The sequence below is a fragment of the Mirounga leonina genome, unplaced genomic scaffold (genome assembly GCF_011800145.1).
Source record: "Mirounga leonina isolate KUSES-001 unplaced genomic scaffold, KU_Mleo_1.0 Mir_204, whole genome shotgun sequence".
NCBI lineage: Eukaryota > Metazoa > Chordata > Mammalia > Carnivora > Phocidae > Mirounga > Mirounga leonina.
Window position 1 is genome coordinate 17893637 of NW_023270513.1, and position 22677 is coordinate 17916313.

The 22677-nt window shown below is 36.6% G+C and overlaps 1 protein-coding gene across 1 annotated transcript in view; it reads left to right on the forward strand.

Annotated features, from left to right (window-relative positions):
- The window catches only part of KLHL4 (kelch like family member 4), a 170064-nt gene that overhangs the window by 105792 nt on the left and 41595 nt on the right, over nt 1-22677 (forward strand). The window contains exons 6-7 of the mRNA XM_035028829.1: nt 2285-2471; nt 20978-21202. Coding sequence (XP_034884720.1) covers nt 2285-2471; nt 20978-21202 — 412 coding nt within the window. The remainder of the gene's footprint in view (nt 1-2284; nt 2472-20977; nt 21203-22677) is intronic.

The following is a 22677-nucleotide window of genomic DNA, read 5'->3' on the forward strand; positions in this document are numbered from 1 at the left end:
TCTGGCTAATACTAACATGGTTAATTACCTGCTATGATTGAAATCATACTAGAGTAGCTTCAGATGAACTACAGAATCCTTATAATTACATCCTTATCATACATGCTGTAAAAATGATTCTAAAAACAAACACCCTTGGATATGATTTGGGATTGACCTACCTCATACTGAATTTTAGTAAGTGAAGCTTAGTGAGGTTGGAGTGCAGTCTCATTATATACTTCTACCATTGGTGATAACATTTTTTTTTCTGTAGCAAATTGATCAACAGTAGATATCAATTGTATATTGTATATATATAAATATATTGCACATATGCACATTTCATATATTATATAGCCTGTGACTAAAATCATCAAACATCATCCACATTGGAAGGAGGAGCTTCATCTAGATCTAGTGGATCAGTAGTTTCATAAACATTAAAATTAATCAATTTTCAACAAATTACCAATTAAATGCTAATATTGAAAAATAGAATATTAATTTACTGATGATTTTTCTACTTTTTTTTTTACTTTTATCTGTTAATTAAATCCATGGAGCTACATATTTACTATGAAGAATTTATCCATATGCAATGAAAGAACACTGACTGCTTTCTTGGGTATAGCAAATTTATTCAAAGGGCAAGGCAATGGTAACACCAAAAAGAGAAACATTAAAATATACATGTAATTTTAGAACCAAGGTTCAGAATCTTTGGAAATTTTATGTTTGTATGAATGTGTGTACACTTGCATGCCTTATTCTCATGAGAGGGTCTATATGATTTATTAGATTCTCTAAGGCAGTGCTACTCAAAATGACTGAGCTAGCAGCTTAGTATTTCCTTAGAGCTTGTTAGAAACCCAATTTTCCAAGCCCCCACCACAGACGTACTGAAACAATTTATGGGGGTGAGGACAAGGAATCCATGTTTTAATAAGTTCGCCAGATGATTCTTAGATATGCAAAAAAAATGAGATGCACTGGTATAATGGATCAGAAGCCCTTAACTTTATATTGCTTTTTCTATATGTTCTTTCAGCAAACTGGTTAGTTTGGACTTGTCTTACTTTATTGGAATGAGGAGAAATTTCCAGCCCAAACGCACAACCAATGGTCTTTGACCTCCCATCCCTGAGTATGCCTTATGCCTAAAGTGTGGACTGTTGTGAACTTTTCCTAATGGTGGTAGTGGTGGGTAATATCATACAGAATATAGACCTTCCAAAACAACTTTAATAGTGACTTTAAAAAATATTCTAGAAATGAAATATATGAAGAGAATGGTGGTAAATCCCTGAAGAATATTTTGAAATAAAGTTACATAACTCAGTTTTCAAACTTATTTTCAGCAGCATATGCATTAAGGAAATGCTTGAGGTCTCACCAGCCAAGTCAAAATAGTGATCCATAAGAGAACTAAGCTGGGATTAAGCACTGGAGAACAGGAAATTTCAGGGAAGTTTTATGGGATGAGATTAGCATTTCCACTTCAAACTGCAATTCCTCTCAATGTCCTATGATACTGTAGACCCAAAACTCCAATGAACCAATATAAATGACCCTTGGTAAAATTCTGAAACAAGCTCTTCACTTTTCCTCAGCTCACCTCAGGAAAAATATTTTACTTAGCTTTTATCCCATTCAATGAGGGTCTTAGTGTCTGCCAGGCAATGATGGTTAGAAAGGATTGATCATCTACTATTGCTAATGTTTTGGCTACCCACTAACACATATGTTTTACTGATGTACACATGTACATGTACAGATAAAAAGCATCTACTTTCAGAATACTTTACAAAAGTGATTTGATGATAAAGATGCAGTTCTTTATGGGTGATATTACTTTATTTTAACTGGGCATGCTTGTACCAATTTCTCTAAATCCACCAATAAGGTGGCTGCTTATTTGGCTACATGCAGTAGACTGGAAGATGCTTGTTTTGTGTAGACATAGATAGTCTCTTGAACTGCTTTCAGTAACCCATTGTGAACTGCTTTCACTAATCCATTTTCTAAGTGTCTTTTCACTTTCACTTCTTGATATTATATGTGTATCTATTCAAAAGATATATAATATGTCAAATAAATCTGAACAGATCAGTAGCTACTACTATGAGATCTTTAATCATTTTAAATCATAAGTGAACATAAACATATGTTACTAAGTAACTTAAAATACTAACACTTTTACATTTGAATTAGCTGAAGTTTTCTCCAAGGTTATATAAGCAAAAATATGTTATTTTTAATGGTAGGTTATTTACTTCATATACCATGCATCATTACTTTTCAGTTACTGGTGGATCTTGAAAACAGCTCTATGTTTGCTGGTGATCTTGAGTGTCAGAAGCTCCTAATGGAAGCTATGAAGTACCATCTCTTACCTGAGAGAAGACCTATGATGCAAAGCCCTCGGACAAAGCCTAGAAAATCAACTGTGGGGGCACTTTATGCGGTGGGAGGCATGGATGCTATGAAAGGTAACAGGAATGATTAATTTAGAAAGTATCATTCAAAAAAATATATTCTAAACACCCCCCAAATTATGAAGGTGGAATTAAAGCAATATTTAATTTTGTGCATCTAAAGCTAATTTTAATAAATAGCATAATTTATGTAATTTTACAATTTTTTTCTTAACTTATGGGGATATAATCCTTTAATTAGTGTTAGCTAAGCTCTTAATAGGTACTTTTATTTTATGGCAACAGTTTTTAAATTTGAGCATTTGCTTTGCAAAATAAGATGTTTTCAAGGAAAACTTACTTAAGGTTTATCATAAATAGAAGGGTTTAGCAAATTTGTATAAAGAAAAGCATATTTGATTTTTGACAGAAATAGAAGAGGGGCCTTGCTGCAAGTTCCTATTAGATGCTCAAAGACCAGTTACACAGAATCTTGAAGTGTTGGTGCTACAGGATAGAAAACTGGTTCCAAACTGAGGTTCAGCTGCTCGCCATGTGAAAGTCAGTACTTGAGAGACAAGTAATGGTGGGAAAAGAAAGATTCAGAAAGTCAGCATCTTGGAAAGATGGTGGACTAATGTCTTGAAGACCATCTCCCCAGTATAGATGAAACCAGAGGGTTTTAAAAGAGAAGTTTGGGAAATGGTGGGGGCTATGTGCAGGGGAAACTTGTGCTCAGGCAGTTAATCATATGTCAACATGACCTTGAATAGACTTGCTGGGCAGCCGTTTTCAAATGTGGTCAGGCCTTATCTTTTGGGATAGTCTGGTCCTTCATTCCTTAAGGCCAATGGTCTGCAAAATCTCAAGGAAAGTAGGTTAATTCTATTATAAACCAAGGGACTTAGGTCAACAAACAAGGAGTGCATAAGCTTGAAGTAAGTTAACACTTAAGACCAGTTGGAGTGCTGTTACAAATCCCCACTTTCAATCCTTCATTCCATTTCTATGGAACATACATAGAGGTCCATCATCTGTAACTGCTTCAAGCTGAATTAGGGCAGACTATGGGTTTTGGAATGGAAGGATTTGACATGGGTGCAGGACTTAGCTTTTGGTTCCTTGTTCTCATGGAGGGGTATCAGGGGTAGTTTTTTTTTACCTCATTTTTCTACATTGTTTGGCACTACATGGCATCATTAACTTTATCTCCAAGTATAGTCTAAGGAATAGTAACAGTATAGTTAAGCCCAATTTTATCATTCCCTCTAAAACTGATCTGACACCAAGAGAATAGACCAGTATCAAAGAGAATAGATCAGTAAACTAGTCCCAGCCACCTTGGAAAAATGGGATGTTGTGGGCAAGGGCCTGTTGCAGCCATGTGGCTTGCTGCCTGATTTTGTCTCTCTAGGTTCTTACTTCCAAGGACTAGTTAATATAGGTACAGCAATTGGTGTTAGCTATTATATAGACTCTACCTTGTTCAGCAAGCAATCAGGTAATTAATAAGAGGCATTTATTTTTTTTTTCCATACCTTCAGATGAATTTTATCTGAGTAACCTTTTTTTTTTTAAGATTTTATTTATTTATTTGAGAGAGAATAAAACCACATGAGAGGGGGGAGGGTCAAAGGGCAAAGCAGACTCCCCGCCAAGCAGGGAGCCCGATGCAGGACTTGATCCAGGGACTCCAGGATCATGACCTGAGCTGAAGGCAGTCGCTTAACCAACTGAGCCACCCAGGCACCCTTATCTGAGTAATCTTAATAGCGGCTACACACATTGAAAGCATAGCAACACAAACGTATGTAAGCTATATAATATACTCTATTACTGAGGTTGCTGTACTTTCTTTTATTATTATTAACATATAATGTATTTGTTTCAGGGGTACAGTTCTGTGGTTTATCAGTCTTACACAATTCACAGTGCTCACCACAACACATATCCTCCCCAGTGTCTATGGAAACAAACAAACAAAAAACAAAGGTTAATGCTTGGAGCAAATTATAAACCCAGTATCTGGTTCTAAGGGGTCCCAAAGAGAAGAGTTTTAGATGTCAGGCTCAAAGCATCTTCAGATGGAGTGGGAGCAGACACTGGCAATCTGATGGATTTTTATGGTTTATAGTTTAAATGTCTCCAGTGATTCTTTTGAGTGGCTCATAGAGCAACAGGCATGAAGATTGTCTATAAGAGCTATTGTGGCAATTTCTCTGAAGTTTCTCTTGAGTTGTCTAGCTTCAATTTTCAGGGCTTCAGGAAAAAGGGCAGTTTTATTTATTAATTATTTTATTTTAGTTTTTAAGATTTTATTTATTTATTTGCCCGAGAGAGACACAGCGAGAGAGGGAACACAAGCAGGGGGAGTGGGAGAGGGAGAAGCAGGCTCCACGCAGAGCAGGGAGCCCAATGCGGGACTCAATCCCAGGACCCTGGGATCATGACCTGAGCCGAAGGCAGATGCTTAACGACTGAGCCACCCAGGCGCCCCTATTTCTTAATTATTTTAAGACAAGAGAATAGGAGAACATTGGAAACCTTATTTTGGAGAGTCATAGCCAGATATTGGAGGAAACCAGAAGAATTTAGATCCAAGCCAGTTTTATAAGGAAACAACAAACACTCAAAGATAATCAGAACTAGAATCTAACATTCATGAAGGTGTGTTATTGAGATATAATCTTTCTTTCTAAAGTCACCCTCACTCCTGTCAAAGATAGCCAAATTAAGACTGATTTGTTTATAAGTTTAGTTTTAAAAAATTTAATTAATTTTTACATAATTGTTTACATAAGTACAGCAAAAATGGTGATTGACCATAGAGATTGTTTTAAAACCTGCTTTGGTGGAAGGTTTTACAATGAATTTTAGATTAAACTTTTAATAGCCTCTCAAGGCCAGAAGCCAGGCGAAAAACTTGTCATCAGATTTGCCTGTAATACCTGTAGATTTGAGTGACTTCTTCTTTTCCTGAGGTCCCTGAAATATCTTGAGATTCCTGCACCTTCCAAGAACTGACATTTTTTACTCACCCAGTAAGGCTGGTGGGAACTCTGTAAGCAATGTGTCAGGCCAACATTTCCAAGGGTCTTTATTGGCTCCATACAGTCAACTTTAGTTCCTTAAAGCTGTCTGGTTATATCTGAGTCTATGTATGTCTTTCTTAAATATGACATTCCACTTAAAGCCTTGGTAAAATAACCAATGTTTCCAATGGTATCTTGTTATAAGGAGTACCCATTTTCATTGAATTTATGCAAATAATGATAATTACCATGATAGAAAGAATATTCCTTGAGAGTTTCCAAATTCTTCAGGGATCAGGTAGCAAGAAAAATAAATATTTCAGTTTGTTTACAAAATAATATTTTTTAAAGATTTTATTTATTTATTTTTGTCAGAGAGAGAGAGAGAGAGAGAACAAAAGCACAAGCAGGGGAGGGGCACACAGAGAGAGAAGTAGGCATCCTGCTGAGCAAGGAGCACAATGCTGGACTGGATCCCAGGACCCTTGGATCATGACCTGAGCTGAAGGCAGACATTGAACCAACTGAGCCACCTAGGTGTTCCTACAAAATAATATTTTTACCAAATTTCTGTAAGTCATAGATATCTTAAGAGAAAAAGATTCCTTAAATTTGGAAAACATTAGAGAAATAGCAATGATTTAAATAAGAATTATAAAAATATAATCATTTTTTAAGTTACTTAGTCCCATATTATTAATTCTTGCTCTGTTTCAATGCAGTTTTTCCATTAGTTCTGGAAATTCTTAGTTTAGTTTTATGATCTTAAAAGTATCAGACCTGCATGTGTCAAAAGTCCTTTTCAGGAAATTCCTTGAAGCTGAAATGCATTTTGCAAGAACAGAATAATTGCAAGGGACAAAAGATTCAGAAATGGCTATGTTTAAAAATCTGATAAGAGTTTATTATAATGTATTTGTCAAGGAAATGCAGTTATTTCGGTGATGCAGAACATTTTAATAATTAGAATTACATGTATTATGCCAAGATATATTAAAATTTTAGGAATTTTACATAACTTTTAAAACCATCCTGACATTTACCCACATAATATAACCTAAGAAAATTAATCATTATTTGTTTGACAATGCTTCCAGTGTAACTTAACATACCAAATAAACAAGACTAATAAATCAAAAAGACTTTATTTAGAATTTGAATTTTTAGGAAGTTTGTTAAGAACCTCAGAAGATTCTAAACTACATGCCTAAATAAGATCATAGATCACTATAAAATTTATATTTTATTATTTATTTAACCAAGGTGACAATAAGATCCCAAAGGCAAAAATAAAGGTTTACATAGTTGTTATCAAAACTTAGTTCCTTTAATATTGAGAAGATTTAGTAATCAAAGACCTAATTAAAAACAAACATAGAAACCTTGTTTTTCTGTGCAGATAAAATACTTTGTTTATAATTTCTTATTAAGAGCAGACCAACAGTAAAATAAATTTCGTCTTTTTAACAAAGTTAAGCCAATTTCTAGAGAAAAAACAAATTCCAATCTTATATCACTGTTCTTTTAAAATTCATTTATTCCAATCTTAGTGAGTCCTGACCATAAATATTTTTTTCCAAAGATTCCCTTCATAAACTTTCTAACTGCTTTTTTAATTCAAATTTTGTCATAACTCTTACCTCTCTATAAATAGCCAGTCTTATTTTAGGAAAAATTACTTTTCCCCTCAACAAAAATGTATTTTTATTCCTCATGCCTTTCTTACATATCTCCTATTTTCCTATATATAGAGTTGTTTTCCTTACCATTTCTAGCTGTCTCAATCACATGTATCAAAATTTTAACTCTCAGAAACCTTTCTCCAGTGAAAACTAAGTAGTAACCAGTTGTGGACGGTCTATTAGACCAGAATTTTTTAGATTGGCAAAATTATGAATATATTTTATATTTTATAAAATGTGATTTTTTTCATAGAACTTTTTAATAAAGCATAAGACATGCTTATTAGCAGATCCAAGCATATTTAGTTTTCTGTAATAAAAAGGTAAAATCAGATAAACCTATATTTAGTAATTAATGTTAAAACATTAACATTTTATCTTATTTTGTAAAGATTTGGACATCCAGTGAATTTAACCCAATTTATTATTTAACCTAGCAAAACTTCAAAGTTTCAAGTTACCAAAGATTTTGGAAGCTATTTAAAAGTTTACCTTTACACTTTTTTAAAAATCTATTCAACCTACTTGTTCTTAACAATTACCCATGTAAACTTCATTAGATAAAATCAATCATTATTTTAAGTAATTGTTATTGACAAATTGTAACAGTTACAACAAGAATTTAACTAATACATTCAGGTAGAATAAAAGCTAGTTATCTGCATTATATCTGATGATGATAACTCCAAAAGACATGTCTATTTTAATTAAACCATCAACTTTGATTGGCTTTAATAACAAATATGTTACACCCTTGTCCACTAAAAAGTCAATTAATTTGTTTTGCACTGTCAATTTTATCTGGGCCTCTTGTGGAGAAATCTGAAGTGGGCAGTTTAAGTCCAGGGGAGCCCTTGGGCCCCTTCACGTTGATTTAAGAGTTGTTCCAGTTTGAACCTCATAAGGATGTGGCCCAACAGCTTGGGGTGCTTTTTGCTCTTCAGTAGTGAGGCTAGGAGGAGCAGGAGTCAATGGTGCTGAAGGCACCAAGGATGGTATAGGAGCCACTGAGTGAGAGGCACCCATTGTGGTACAAGAAAAGAAGGAGAGGGAAGGCAGAGCAAGAGGCAGCAGGGGTGCCACTGGCAAGGCCAGAGGCAGATTTAGAGTTTGGACTAACATTCCTCCATCTCCGTTTTTTGTCTCTCCTTCCTGAAAAACAGTTTTTTTTTCTCCTTTGCTTTACAGCTTTCTGGTGGAGGTGGAAAAGCAGACAGTGGGTTGGGCATTGGTTCTGGTGTTAGTGCTTGCGCAGGTGGAGTTAGGATTTCCAGTGTCTGCCTGTATTCCTCCTACTTTTCTTTATTATTCTGATTATCAGGAAGGTCAGGTGTCTTAGATTTTTGTCCTCCTTATCTCTCTGGACCATCAATTACGTCCCTTTCTGTGCAGCATCTTTATTATGAAATAATATAAAAGCCTGAATGTAGGGAATTTCATGCCATTCATCTGATCTCTGACAAAACAACTCCAATTTACAAGAGTGTAATAATTTAGAGATCCATTTAATGGCCTCTTTCTTTCAAGCTCAAAACATACATATGCCAAGAAGTGTTACAATAAAATACTATTTTTTAAAGATATGGAATCATAACTATAAGTATGCCCGTCAGACAGAATTCACTCCAGTGTGCTCTCAGATGGAACAAAACTAAATCCTCCCATTCCTATGCAGATTCCTAAAACAGACAATCAGACAAACAGACAAGGTGCTTCTGAGACTCCTTCGATGGAATCACTTCTGAGTCACTTCTCTTACCAGTGGTGCCACAAATTGACCCAGAAAGGTCCAAATGGCTAAAAGCTCAGATGACATAGAAAAAAGACTCCCAGAATGCATGTCAGTGGACTGACTTGATCCTAGATCTCAGCTCAAACAGTTGAACAGATACATGTTTCTTCTCCACCAACAAAAAGCAAAAGTAAGCAGTCCACACCAGGTTGGAGAAGACAGGGAGCCTCCCTGAAACAAAAGGAGTTTGGGCAAATGCTTGGGAAAATCCTTCAAATTCTCCACCCTAGGGTTGACTAACCACAAGCAGATGGCTCCAACTATCATAGCCACCAGCTTGGGAAATGAATGGGTAAGGCCTGGCCCTGTCTTGGCCAACTGCTCCATCCCAGGAATCCCAAGGGGGCTAGATAAATTGTAAGCAAAACTCTTGGCTAGCTCACCAAAATCTCTTACCAGACAGATAACCATTTCCTAACTCAGGTTTGGCTGCTTTCCCCTTGAAAAACAATACTTGAGAGACAAGTAACGTGGGAAAGGAAAGGTTGCTTTATTCAAGAAGCCAGCTACTTGGGAAGATGTTGGACTAATATCCCAAAGACCATCTTCCCAGTCCAGATGAACCATAGAGTTTTAATGGGGAGGTGTGGGAAATAGCTGGCTATGTGCAGGAGAAGCTGGTGCTCAGGCAGTTCATTGTATGTTAACATGACCTTGAACAGACTTGTTGGCATCAGTGGCAGCTGTTTTCAAATGTGGCCAGGCCTTATCTTCTGGGAAAGTCTGGTCCTTCATTCCTCAAGGTCAATGATCTGCAGAATCTCAAGGAAAGTGGGTTAGTTTTAAGACTTAGGTCAGCAAACCAGGAGTGCATAGCTTGAAGTAAGTTAAACCTTAAGACCAATTGGAATGCTGTTAACATTGATAAGGTCAGCAATTTAAACCTGGAAAGAAGTAATGATTTTACATAAGAATTTTATCAAAGGGAATAGGGACAACTTTCTGAGGCCATCATGTCTACTCTGAACCCTTCTGAGAACCCATTTTTCTATATCTCTGCCTTTTTCGACTTGATTTCTTAGTCTGTGGACCCACGTTTCCAAGACGATGAGGCAAGAATTTTATAATTAAGATATGGGTTGTGTAGAAATTAAAATCAACCTACTTAAAATCTGCCAAATCATGCATAGAAATGTTATTTGATACCTTATAGAAAATAATGCAAAAGTCAAAATTCTGTGCCACTGGAGGGGCGCCTGGGTGGCTCAGTCATTAAGCGTCTGCCTTCGGCTCAGGTCACGATCCCAGGGTCCTGGGATCGAGCCCTGCATTGGGCTCTCTGCTCAGCGGGGAGCCTGCTTCTCCCTCTCCCACTCCGCCTGCTTGTGTTCCCTCTCTCACTGTCTCTCTCTGTCAAATAAATAAATAAAATCTTAAAAAAAAATTCTGTGCCACTGGAAACCAATTCTTTCTTCTGATATGTATAATTAGAAACTGAAAGATGGTATCAGAAATTTGCTAATCATAAACCTATAAAACAAAAGCTTGTAAATGCAATTATTTATAAAGTAACTACACAAAACTAATGCTCTTCAGAAAATAACAAATGCCATGAGATCCTATAATTAATTGCAAGTCTGGTAACTTGATATTTTATTACATTTCGTTGAATAGAATGAATATTAACAACACATTAAAAGGTGTCTAGTTTGATATTTAAATTTAAAGGGAACTACATAAAAAAAGCAAGCATAGTTATCCTTAGTTTCTAATTAAAAATAATAGTTTAACCTGCAAAGTGAAAAAAATGGAACATTTTGTGGGTTTTTTTGTTTGTTCCCTATTTTTGTTATTTTCCAGCTTCCTGTTGCTTAAGTTATATTAAAAAATGAATGTGTTACAAAAATAGTAATAAGTATCTACAGTTCCTTATCAGTTTTTTTAAGAATGACAGAAATGGGAGGGGGGGAAGATGGCAGAGGAGTAGGGGACCATATTTCAACTGGTCTCCGGAATTGAGCTGTATATCTACCAAACCACTCTGAGCAACCACGAAACCAGCCTGAGATGTAAGAAGATCTGGATCTCTACAAACAGAATATCGCAGGTGGTTGGTTTTGAGGTAAGAAGCGGAGAGCCATGATTCTGTGGGGAGATATCGGAGGATAAATGGCAGCGGGAGGGTGCCTGGACGTGGGGATCCTACACCGCCAGTGAGCAACAGCCTCGCGCGCTGCAGACAGGGCACAGACTCGCAGACCGGTAGCATCAGGAAAGAACTTTAGGGCAGCCTCCGGGGTGGAGGACCAGTGCGGTGGGGTCGTGCGCACGTGAACCGCTGGCCCCCTGGACAGAAACCGGAGCGACGGTTGCGCGCACGTGAACTGCAGCCTCCGAGACGGAAACCCGGTGCGCCGGGGTCCCACAGGTGAACTGCAACCTCCGGGGTGGAAACCCCAAGCGGCGGAGTCACGCGCGCGCAAACTGGGAGCAGCTGGTGGTTTTAGAAGCACAAAGGGCAGAGACATGCCCCGATCTGGAGGCAGGACTGGGGGTGCTGCAGAGGGGCACACAACCCAGGCTGCTGCAGTTTATAGCAGCACAGAAAGAAACGGAGACAGTGTGGCCTGGAGAGCTCACTGAAGAACAGACTGCGGTGTCTCTGCTCTGAGGCAGAGGGTAGGAAACGGTCTCTTGTGCTCTGACTCCCGGAAGAGATGCAGAAAGCCACCAGGGAAAGGCTCCAGAGAACAAAAGCCCCAAAGACTGATTCCCACTGAGCCCATCCCCCACCACAGGGGCACAGGGCAACACCGCCCAAACAGGGTTGCCTGAGTAACAGTGCGGCAGGCCCCTCCCGCAGAAGACAGGCTGGGAAAACAAGAGGCCAGAAACCCTAAGGTCCCAAGAAAACAGGTGCATCTTCCTTGGGTTCTGGTCAATAATTTAGACTCTATACATTCCCTCAAACATCCATCAACAGAATGACTAGGAGGAGCCCCCAAAACAGAAAAGACTCAGAGATTATGACTTATGCTGCAGATTTACAAATGGATGCAGATATAACCAAGATGTCAGAGATGGAATTCAGGCTAGCAATTGTGAAGACAATGGCTAGAATGGAGAAATCAATTAATGGCAACATAGAGTCTCTAAGGGAAGAAATAAAAGGGGAATTGGCAGAACTTAAAAATGCTATCAATGAGATCCAATCCGATCTAGATAATCTAACAGCTAGGGTAACTGAGACAGAAGAGAGAATAAGCGATCTGGAAGACAGTATAATAGATAAAAAGGGAAAAGAGGAGGCCAGGGAAAAACAACTCAGGATCCATGAAAATAGAATCAGAGAAATAAGTGACACCCTGAGGCGTTCCAATATCAGGATCATTGGAATCCCGGAGGGAGTGGAGAGAGAGAGAGGGCTAGAAGATGTATTTGAGCAAATCGTAGCTGAGAACTTCCCTAATCTGGGGAATGAAACAAACATTCAAGTCCTAGAGGCAGAGAGGACCCTTCTTAAGATCAAGGAAAACAGGCCAACACCCCGGCATGTAATAGTAAAACTTGCAAATCTTAGAACCAAGGAAACCATCTTAAGGGCAGTTAGGGGGGAGAGATTCCTTACGTACAGAGGGAGGAACATGAGAATAATGTCAGACCTATCCACAGAGACCTGGCAAGCCAGAAAGGCCTGGCATGACATATTCAGGGTACTAAACGAGAAGAACATGCAGCCAAGAATACTTTATCTGGCAACACTGTCATTTAGAGCGGATGGAGAGATGCAGAGCTTCCACGACTGGCAGAAGTTGAAAGAATATGTGACCACTAAGCCGGCCCCGCAAGAAATATTAAGGGGGGTTCTATAAAAGGAGAAAGACCCCAAGAGTGATATACAACAGAAATTTACAGGGACAATCTATAAAAACAACATCTTCACAGGCAACATGATGACAATTAATTCATACCTTTCAATAATCACTCTCAACGTGAATGGCCTAAATGCTCCCATAAAACGGCACAGGGTTGCAGATTGGATAAAAAGACAGGACCCATCCATATGCTGTCTACAAGAGACTCATTTTGAACCTAAAGATACATCTAGACTGAAAGTGAAGGGATGGAGATCTATCTTCCATGCCAGCGGACCTCAAAAGAAAGCTGGGGTAGCAATTCTTATATCAGACAAATTAGATTTTAAACTAAAGTCTGTAATAAGAGACACAGAAGGACACTATATCATTCCTAAAGGGTCTATCCAACAAGAAGATCTAACAATTGTAAATATCTATGCCCCCAACATGGGAGCAGCCATCTACATAAGCCAACTGTTAACCAAAATAAAGAGTCATATTGATAACAATACGTTAATTGTAGGAGACCTCAATACTCCACTCTCAGCAATGGACAGATCATCTAAGCAGAAAATCAACAAGGAAACAAGAGCTTTGAATGATACATTGGACCAGATGGACCTCATAGATATTCACAGAACATTCCATCCTAAAACAACAGAATACTCATTCTTCTCGAGCGCACACGGAACTTTCTCCAGAATAGACCATATACTGGCTCACAAATCAGGTCTCAACCGATACCAACCGATACCAAAAGATTGAGATTATTCCCTGCATATTCTCAGACCACAACGCTCTAAAACTGGAACTCAATCACAAGAAAAAATTTGGCAGAAATTCAAACACTTGGAAGCTAAAGACCACTCTGCTCAAGAATGTTTGGGTCAACCAAGAAATCAAAGAAGAACTTAAACAATTCATGGAAATCAATGAGAATGAAAACACATTGGTCCAAAACCTATGGGATCCTGCAAAGGCGGTCCTAAGGGAGAAATACATAGCCATCCAAGCCTCACTCAAAAAAAAATAGAAAAATCCCGAAATTACCACCTAACTCTACACCTTAAAGAACTAGAGAAAAAGCAACAAACAATGCCTAAGCGACACATTAGAAGAGAAATAATTAACATTAGAGCAGAAATCAATGAATTAGAAACCAGAAACACAGTAGATCAGATCAATGAAACTAGAAGTTCGTTCTTCGAAAGAATTAATAAGATTGATAAACCACTGGCCAGACTTATCCAGAGATAAGAGAGAAAGGACCCAAATTAATAAAATTATGAATGAAAGGGGAGAGATCACAACCAACACCAAGGAAATAGAAACAATTATTAGAAATTATTATCAACAATTGTATGCCAATAAACTGAGCAATCTAGATGAAATGGAGGACTTTCTGGAAACCTATAAGCTGCCAAGACTGAAGCAGGAAGAAATTGACAACCTGAATAGGCCAATAACCAGTAACGAGATTGAAGCAGGGATCAAAAACCTCCCAAAAAACAAGAGTCCAGAGCCTAATGGATTCCCTGGGGAATTCTACCAAACATTCAAAGAAGAAATAATACAACATCCTTTCCTGATTAAAACTCTCCAGAGTATAGGGATAGAGGGAACATTCCTCAAGCTCATAAAATCCATCTATGAAAAACCCACAGCAAATATCATCCTCAATGGGGACAAGCTGAGAGCCTTTCCCTTAAGATCAGGAACACGTCCAGGGTGCCCACTCTCACCACTGTTGTTCAACATAGTACTAGAAGTCCTAGCAACAGCAATCAGACAACAAAAAGAAATAAAAGGTATTCAAATTGGCAAAGAAGAAGTCAAACTCTCTCTTTTCACAGATGACATGATACTTTATGTGGAAAACCCAAAAGACTCCACCCCCAAATTACTAGAACTCATCCAGCAATTCAGTAATGTGGCAGGATAGAAAAGCAATGCACAGAAATCAGTTGCTTTCTTATACACTAACAACAGAACTGTTGAAAGAGAAATTAAAGAAACAATTCCATTTACAATAGCACCAAAAACCATAAGATACCTCGGAATAAACCTAACCAAAGAGGTAAAGGATCTATACTCTAGGAACTACAAAACACTCATGAAAGAAATTGAAGAAGACACAAAAAGATGAAAAAACATTCCTTGCTCAAGGATCGGAAGAATAAACATTGTTAAAATGTCTTTGCTACCCAGAGCAATCTATACCTTCAATGCCATCCCGATCAAAATTCCAATGACATTTTTCCAAGTGCTGGAACAAACAATCCTAAAATTTGTATGGAATCAGAAAAGGCCCCGAATCGCCAAGGAGATGTTGAAAAAGAAAAACAAAGCTGGGGGCATCACGTTGCCCTATTTCAAGCTATATTACAAAGCAGTGATCACCAAGACAGCATGGTACTGGCGTAAAAACAGACATACAGACCAATGGAACAGAATAGAGAACCCAGATATGGACCCTCAACTCTATGGTCAAATAAACTTTGACAAAGCAGGAAAAAACATGCAATGGAAAAAAGACAGTCTCTTCAATAAATGGTGCTGGGAAAATTGGACAGCCACATGCAGAAGAATGAAACTCGACCATTCTCTAACACCATTCACAAGATAAACTCAAAGTGGATGAAAGACCTCAATGTGAGACAGGAGTCCATCAGAATCCTAGAGGAGAACATAGGCAGTATCCTCTTTGACATCGGCCACAACTTCTTTCAAGATAGATCTCCAAAAGCTAGTGAAACAAAAGCAAAAATGAACTTTTGGGACTTCATCAAGATAAAAAGCTTCTGCACAGCAAAGGAAACAGTCAACAAAACAAAGAGGCAACCCACAGAATGGGAGAAGATATTTGCAAATGACACTGCAGATAAAGGGCTGGTATCCAAAATCTATAAAGAACTTCTCAAACTCAACACCCAAGAAACAAATAATCAAGTCAAAAAGTGGGCAGAAGAGATGAACAGACACTTCTCTGAAGAAGACATACAAATGGCTAACAGACACATGAAAAAATGTTCATCATCATTAGCCATCAGGAAATCCAAATCAAAATCACATTAAGATACCACCTTACACCAGTTAGAATGGGAAAAATGGACAGGGAAAGAAACAGCAAATGTTGGAGAGGTTGTGGAGAAAGGGGAACCCTCTTACACTGTTGGTGGGAATGCAAGTTGGTACAGCCACTTTGGAAAACAGTGTGGAGGTTCCTCAAAAATTTAAAAATAGAGCTACCCTATGACCCAGCAATTGCACTCCTGGGTATTTACCCCAAAGACACAGATGTAGTGTAAAGAAGGGCCATATGCACCCCAATGTTTATAGCAGTAATGTCCACAATAGCCAAACTGTGGAAAGAGCCGAGATGCCCTTCAACAGATGAATGGATAAAGAAGATGTGGTCCATATATACAATGGAATATTACTCAGCCATCAGAAAAGATGAATACCCAACTTTTACATCAACATGGATGGAACTGGAAGAGATTATGCTAAGTGAAATAAGTCAAGCAGAGAAAGTCAATTATCATATGGTTTCACTTATTTGTGGAACATAAGGAATAACATGGAGGACATTAAGAGAAGGAAGGGAAAAATGGGCGGGGGGAATTGGAGGGAGAGATGAACCATAAGAGACTATGGACCTGAGAAACAAACAGGGTTTTAGAGGGAAGGGGGGAGGGGGGATCGGTTAGCCCGGTGATGGGTATTAAGGAGGGCACGTACTGCATGAAGCACTGGGTGTTATACGAAAACAATGGATCGTGGGTCACTACATCAAAAACTAATGATGTAGTGTATGGTGACATAACATAATAAAATTTAAAAAAAATGACAGGAAAAAAAAATAAATAATGACTTAAATGTGAACCTATAATCCCCTTGACTCTATTACCACAGTTTCATATGGAAGGAACTAAGTTTCATTTGAGACTCCATGAGTACCTAGTGTATGGAGAAAAAAAAGGCCCTATGGGAAGTTGCAGAAAACTACAATAATAGTAAAAAACAACTATTTTTGAGTTCCTCACCCTTCATTGGCATTTTGCAAACATAATTTCTAATCCTCACAATAATGCTACAAGATAGTATTGCAGTTTTGCAGATTAGGAAACTGAGGCTCTTAAGGTTACATAGCCAACTCAAGGACAAGCATCTAGAAAGACTGGAAGTGGAATTCTTACTTAAATTATATGTTCCTTTTTGCTATACTGCCACTATTTTAGAAGAAAGAGCAAAACAACAAAAACTGACCTCTCTTTTTAAGGGTCTTAGAATCTATAGAAAACCAAGGTTGAGCACTTAGGGGCAAGAAAGAAAAGAAAGAAAAATAACCTTAAGTATAACAAAACATTAAGGGTAACATTTGTCTATATAAATCAGTATTACATTTCCATTCTTTCATAAAACTATAAAAATAATTTCAATATGCGTGCTTTTTCTTAGAGTGCATTATTTCATTTTTTAAAGATATTTTCTGAATTTTCCCCTTTTGATGTCTAGGAAATGCAATACTTCTTCTGACCTTAATTTTCTTTTTGACTCATAGAGTTAACTTGGAATTAGTTGGTAGATATAGGCATCACACAAGTGACTGGGGCTAACTGTAACTCCTACCATGTATATTAAAAGAATCATCAGAAAGTTGTATGATCACAGAGTCAAAATTTACAAAATGGTCCAATGGTAAACTTTGGGCTTTGTACATAAAGGTATGCAGTAACTTTTCATTTATTAAAAACAATGAATTCTGAGAGGCGGTATGGCATGGGATAAATGGGAGGCTAATATAGTTATTTTTAGATCATTTTAAAAATAGATGGAAAGATTTCATTCCTTTTGATGGCTGCATAATATTCCATTGTATATATATTTGCAATGATGTAGATGGAACTGGAGGGTATTATGCTCAGCGAAATAAGTCAATCAAAGAAAGACATTTATCATATGATCTCACTGATATGAGGAATTCTTAATCTCAGGAAACAAACTGAGGGTTGTTGGAGTGGTGGGGGGTGGGAGAGATGGGGTGGCTGGGTGATAGACATTGGGGAGGGTATGTGCTATGGTGAGTGCTGTGAATTGTGTAAGACTGTTGAATCACAGACTTGTACCTCTGAAACAAATAATACATTATATGTTAAAAAAAAAAAAAGAAGAAGATAGCAGGAGGGGAAGAATGAAGGGTGGGAAATTGGAGGGGGAGACGAACCATGAGAGACTATGGACTCTGAAAAACAAACTGAGGGTTCTAGAGAGGAGGGGTTGGGGGAATGGGTTAGTCTGGTGATGGGTATTAAAGAGGGCACGTTCTGCATGGAGCACTGGGTGTTATACGCAAACAGTGAATCATGGAACACTAAACAAAAAAAAAATAGATGGACAAAATCGCTAAATCAGATATATTCACAGCTATAGGAGCGATCATGTTCTCAGCAATACTACATTAGGTTGGTTTTGTTTCCTCTTGACCAGATCATAAATGAGGGTCAAATAGGAGCTTAGAGATGAATTGAGAAACAATATTTGCAACGTTTAGGGAAGAAGAGTTTTATACACAGAAACATCATAAAATGAGTCCTAAGGAGAGACGTCAGTAAAAAAAAAAAAAAAAAAAAATCTAATTTAAGTTTTCCCATCAGATGTAGAGCTGACATAGTAGGCCAGCTAGGAGATTTACATTCAATTAGTTGAAGCAATAGTGGAGGTAGGTAAACGGGCTGAAGAAATCTTCAGAATTCAAGATATAGAACTACCGGTTATATATGTTCATAGACAAAAATAAGAGATGTGGGATATATTAATCTTCTATATTTCATCTAATGCCCAGAAAGAAAAAAAAAAAAAAAACTAACTTGGCATAAAACAGACTTCTACATTACTTCAGTGTAAATCTTCTGTATGCACTTGATTAATGTACCTTTGTACAATTTCCTGACTACTTCACTATTAATATTTCTGTAATTTTAGTAAGTAGAGCAGCCTAGTCTTCATTTTCTAATCTAAATTCACTTTTTATTTACTTCCACTACTGAAAAGAGTTTGAAATAAAAGGTTAAAATAGGAAGAAGTGGGTAGGAAGACAGATTTGGGAAGATTGGAATGAGGAAGTAGAAAGATCTGAAAAAGTTCAGAAAAAAATGGGCTGGTTGACAGAATGAAAGTTGATGCATGTTTGTAGATATTCCAGTTTTAACAGGATCATCCAGAGATACTTAGTGTAGAAAAGATATTCTTCTAAGTGGTGTTATTTGACCTTTCAGTAGTAAATGTAGTCAATAGAGCAATTGATCTGTAAATCAACATTCAGCCAAATCCATCTTATCAGTGAAAGATGGAGGTATTAAAGATAAAGGATAATGAGTATCTGTATATACACAAGTTTTTATTGTGAAAATCTAAACTCTTGAGACATAAATACTTACAGTGCAATATTCATCAGAAAATATCTAAAACTACAGAAAAGAAATAAACACTGTCTTCACTAAGCTAATATACATAGAAAAACTTTCAGAAGCAGCCATAGATACAATATACTTTCCTTAAATTTTGACTTGGTATGATCTCATACCATAGCATTATAATTGGTCAGTGGATACAGTTCAGATGTAAACATATTTTCATCATAACTAATGAATTATATTTTCTCCACAAGTTGCCCAGTAGAGTAACAACTGAGAAGTGTTTTTCGCTTATTCCAATGGTTGGCTCTATGCATTTGTGATGAAATTCTGTAAATCTGCCAAAAGCAGTCTTAAGTACACTATATGTGTGAATAATAAATCTTTACTTCCTACCTTGGTTATTAGTCAGAAACTTCCTTGTGCAAAGTCAACTTTTACTAAAAAATAGCAGCAGCTATCTGAATGGTAAAAAAGCATTGCTCACAGAACTGACAATTTATTATGTACTAAAGGAGCTAGAAAAATAAGAACAAATGAAACATAAGCCAGCAGAAGGGAGGAAATAATGAAGATTGCAGCAGAAATAAATGATATAGAAACTAAGAAAAAATAGAACAGATCAGTGAAACCAGGAGCTAGTTGTTTCAAAAAATAAAAAAAAATAAAATTGATAAACGTCTGGCCAGACTTATCAAAAAGAAAAGAGAAAGACCCCAAATAAATAAAATAAAAAATGAGAGAGGACAAATAACCAACACCACAGAAATACAAACAATTATAAGAGAATATTATGAAAAATTATATACCAACAAATTGGACAACATAGAAGAAATGGATAAATTTCTAGAAACATATAAACTACCAAAATAGAAAACTTGAATAGACCGATAACCAGCAAAGAAATTAAATCAGTAATCAGAAGTCTCTCAGTAAACAGAAGTCCAGGGCTTCATGGCTTCATAGGGTAATTCTGCCAAACATTTAAAGAAGATTTGGTACCTATTCTTCTCAAACTATTCCAAAAAATAGAAAAGGAAGGAAAACTTTCTAATTCATTGTATGAGACCAGCATTACCCTGATACCAAAACCAGGTAAAGACTCCACTAAAAAAGAAAACTGCAGGCCAATATTACTGATGAACATGGATGCAAAAATTATCAATTTATTACGAAGTAGTGGCAATTTACTATGGCAGTAGTGACAGTATACTATGGTAGCAAAATTAACATTTTACTAGTTGAGTAGAAAGTGAACTTTTATTAACACATAAAGTAGGTAATATCTCAGAACTAAATTCTTAAATATAATAAATAATTATAAATAATCTTAATCTATTTTTAATTATAATCCTTCATTTTACTGTCATGGAAAATTGTATGAATCAACACCAAAGGCCCTTTTAAAAGGAATTTTCATTCCTGTTTCTTTAGTCACTTGTATTTTAAATCAACACACACACAACTGAATAAAATAAAAGGACATAAATTCATATACTGAATGACCGTAGGTAATTAAAATAATGATGGATGTGTAAAGAGTTGGTAATAGATTCAAATTACCATGTTGACACCTGTGTTAGTACTACTAGTAGCATAGTATAGCCAAAGAAACCGTTACAAGTATACAAACCATATACGTTAAATGAACTGTTTTATTCTGACTCTTCCATTTGTCTCCGACGGCGGCAAAATATTACCTTTGCCTTGTCAACCAGGTTAGAGAATCGTTGGGTACTTTAATTTGAGTTGCAATCACTGATTCTATGCTATAAATTATAGGTACATAAATATAATGTGAATGATGCCAACTAAAATTTTTATACAAGCAATGTTTCCATTTTTTAATATCCCTTTAAAAGGTACCACTACAATCGAAAAATACGATCTCAGAACCAACAGCTGGCTACATATTGGCACCATGAGTGGCCGTAGGCTTCAGTTTGGAGTTGCAGTTATTGATAATAAGCTCTATGTCGTGGGAGGAAGAGATGGTTTAAAAACTTTGAATACTGTGGAATGTTTTAATCCAGTTGGCAAAATCTGGACTGTGATGCCTCCCATGTCAACACATAGGCATGGCTTAGGTAAGAGCTTCATGTTACATAGTTTCTAAAGAATGCATCATTAGTAGATCTTTTTAAAAAATTAATACAGCTGTACATTATTGAGATTTTATTTTATTTTAATTCCAGTATAATTAACATACAGTATTATATAAGTTTCAGGTGTACCATATAGTGATTCCACAATTCCATACATCATCCAGTGCTCATCATGAATGCACATTATTGGGATTTAGCCAAACCCTTAGTCAAAATGTCTCCAAAATGTTGAAAAGCTGAATCAAATGGTAAAAACTTGTGAAACACTTTTTTCTTGTTTCAGATGTCATACTTGTTAATCCTGCCTCCCTTCAAATGTATTTTAAAACGGTACCACTTTAGGAAGAATAAAAAGTTCTGAAAGGAATACATCATTGAGGAACATAAAACTACAATAGGGAGTTTTCTTCTAAACTAAATTTAGAAAAAAAAAAAAGGCACTTGATGATGGAAAGACATTGTGTTTCTAATTTGATGAACTTTGTCCCTTCCCATAAGAGGCAAATCTGTATTTCAGCAAAAGGCTTGGGATGCAGGGCCAAAGCAAGGATATTTAGAAAAAACTGCTTTGATTGAGAGCAACTCTAAGTTATACTTAAGCTAGAGACTCCCAAGAAGTTTAAGAAAGATGAAGTGGAGACTTCTGAAACAGCTGGGAACTTTGATTCTCCTGAATATTTGTCAGGGTAAATCTTTCTTCATGGTAGACTCCATAAATTTTCAATATCTTAGAGTTTGTTTAAAAAGCATAATAATTGCCTTATTTTTTTAAGAACTGACTTACACATCTAAAAAGTGGCAGGTATTGTCTTTTTTCCCACATTATCTTAAAAAGTGTCCATGTCAAATGATAAACTATATAATTTTTCAGCTCAGTTGTGTCAGTGTGATTCCTAGACATTGCTTAGAAAACATATCTCACAGAGAAATCATAGCAAGTTTTTAAAATCTAATTGATATTACTAAGAAGGTAGAAGTGATGAAGTTATACCACTGAGATGCTAATTGAGATGGTGAAGAAGGTGGTGGGAAAAGGCTAATTATGTGAATTCCCAGAGAAGCAGTTAGATAGGGGCAATTCATAGTATGTAATGGAACAAATTTCTAACTAAACCTCAAAAATCCCTGTTTATTTGGTTATCTCATATGAATTTTTTATCACTATAATAAAAAGCACGGGTTAAAAAGACCTACTACAGCTAACCTATGAATAAACTATGAATAAACTAAGATTCAGTATAGATGTCTCATCTATCCCTTACATATAAAAAATGGTGTTGAAATTATGCCAGAAAAAATAGTTTGCATTTTCTATTACATCCCTAGAAATGGTGTGTTCCACTACTTCCATTAACTTCAGTATTACAACAATGACACCCTGCCATTATACAATAACTATGCCTGAAAATTTCCTAGGGTTGAGAGACCATGTTTAATTTCATATCAAGATTAGTAAA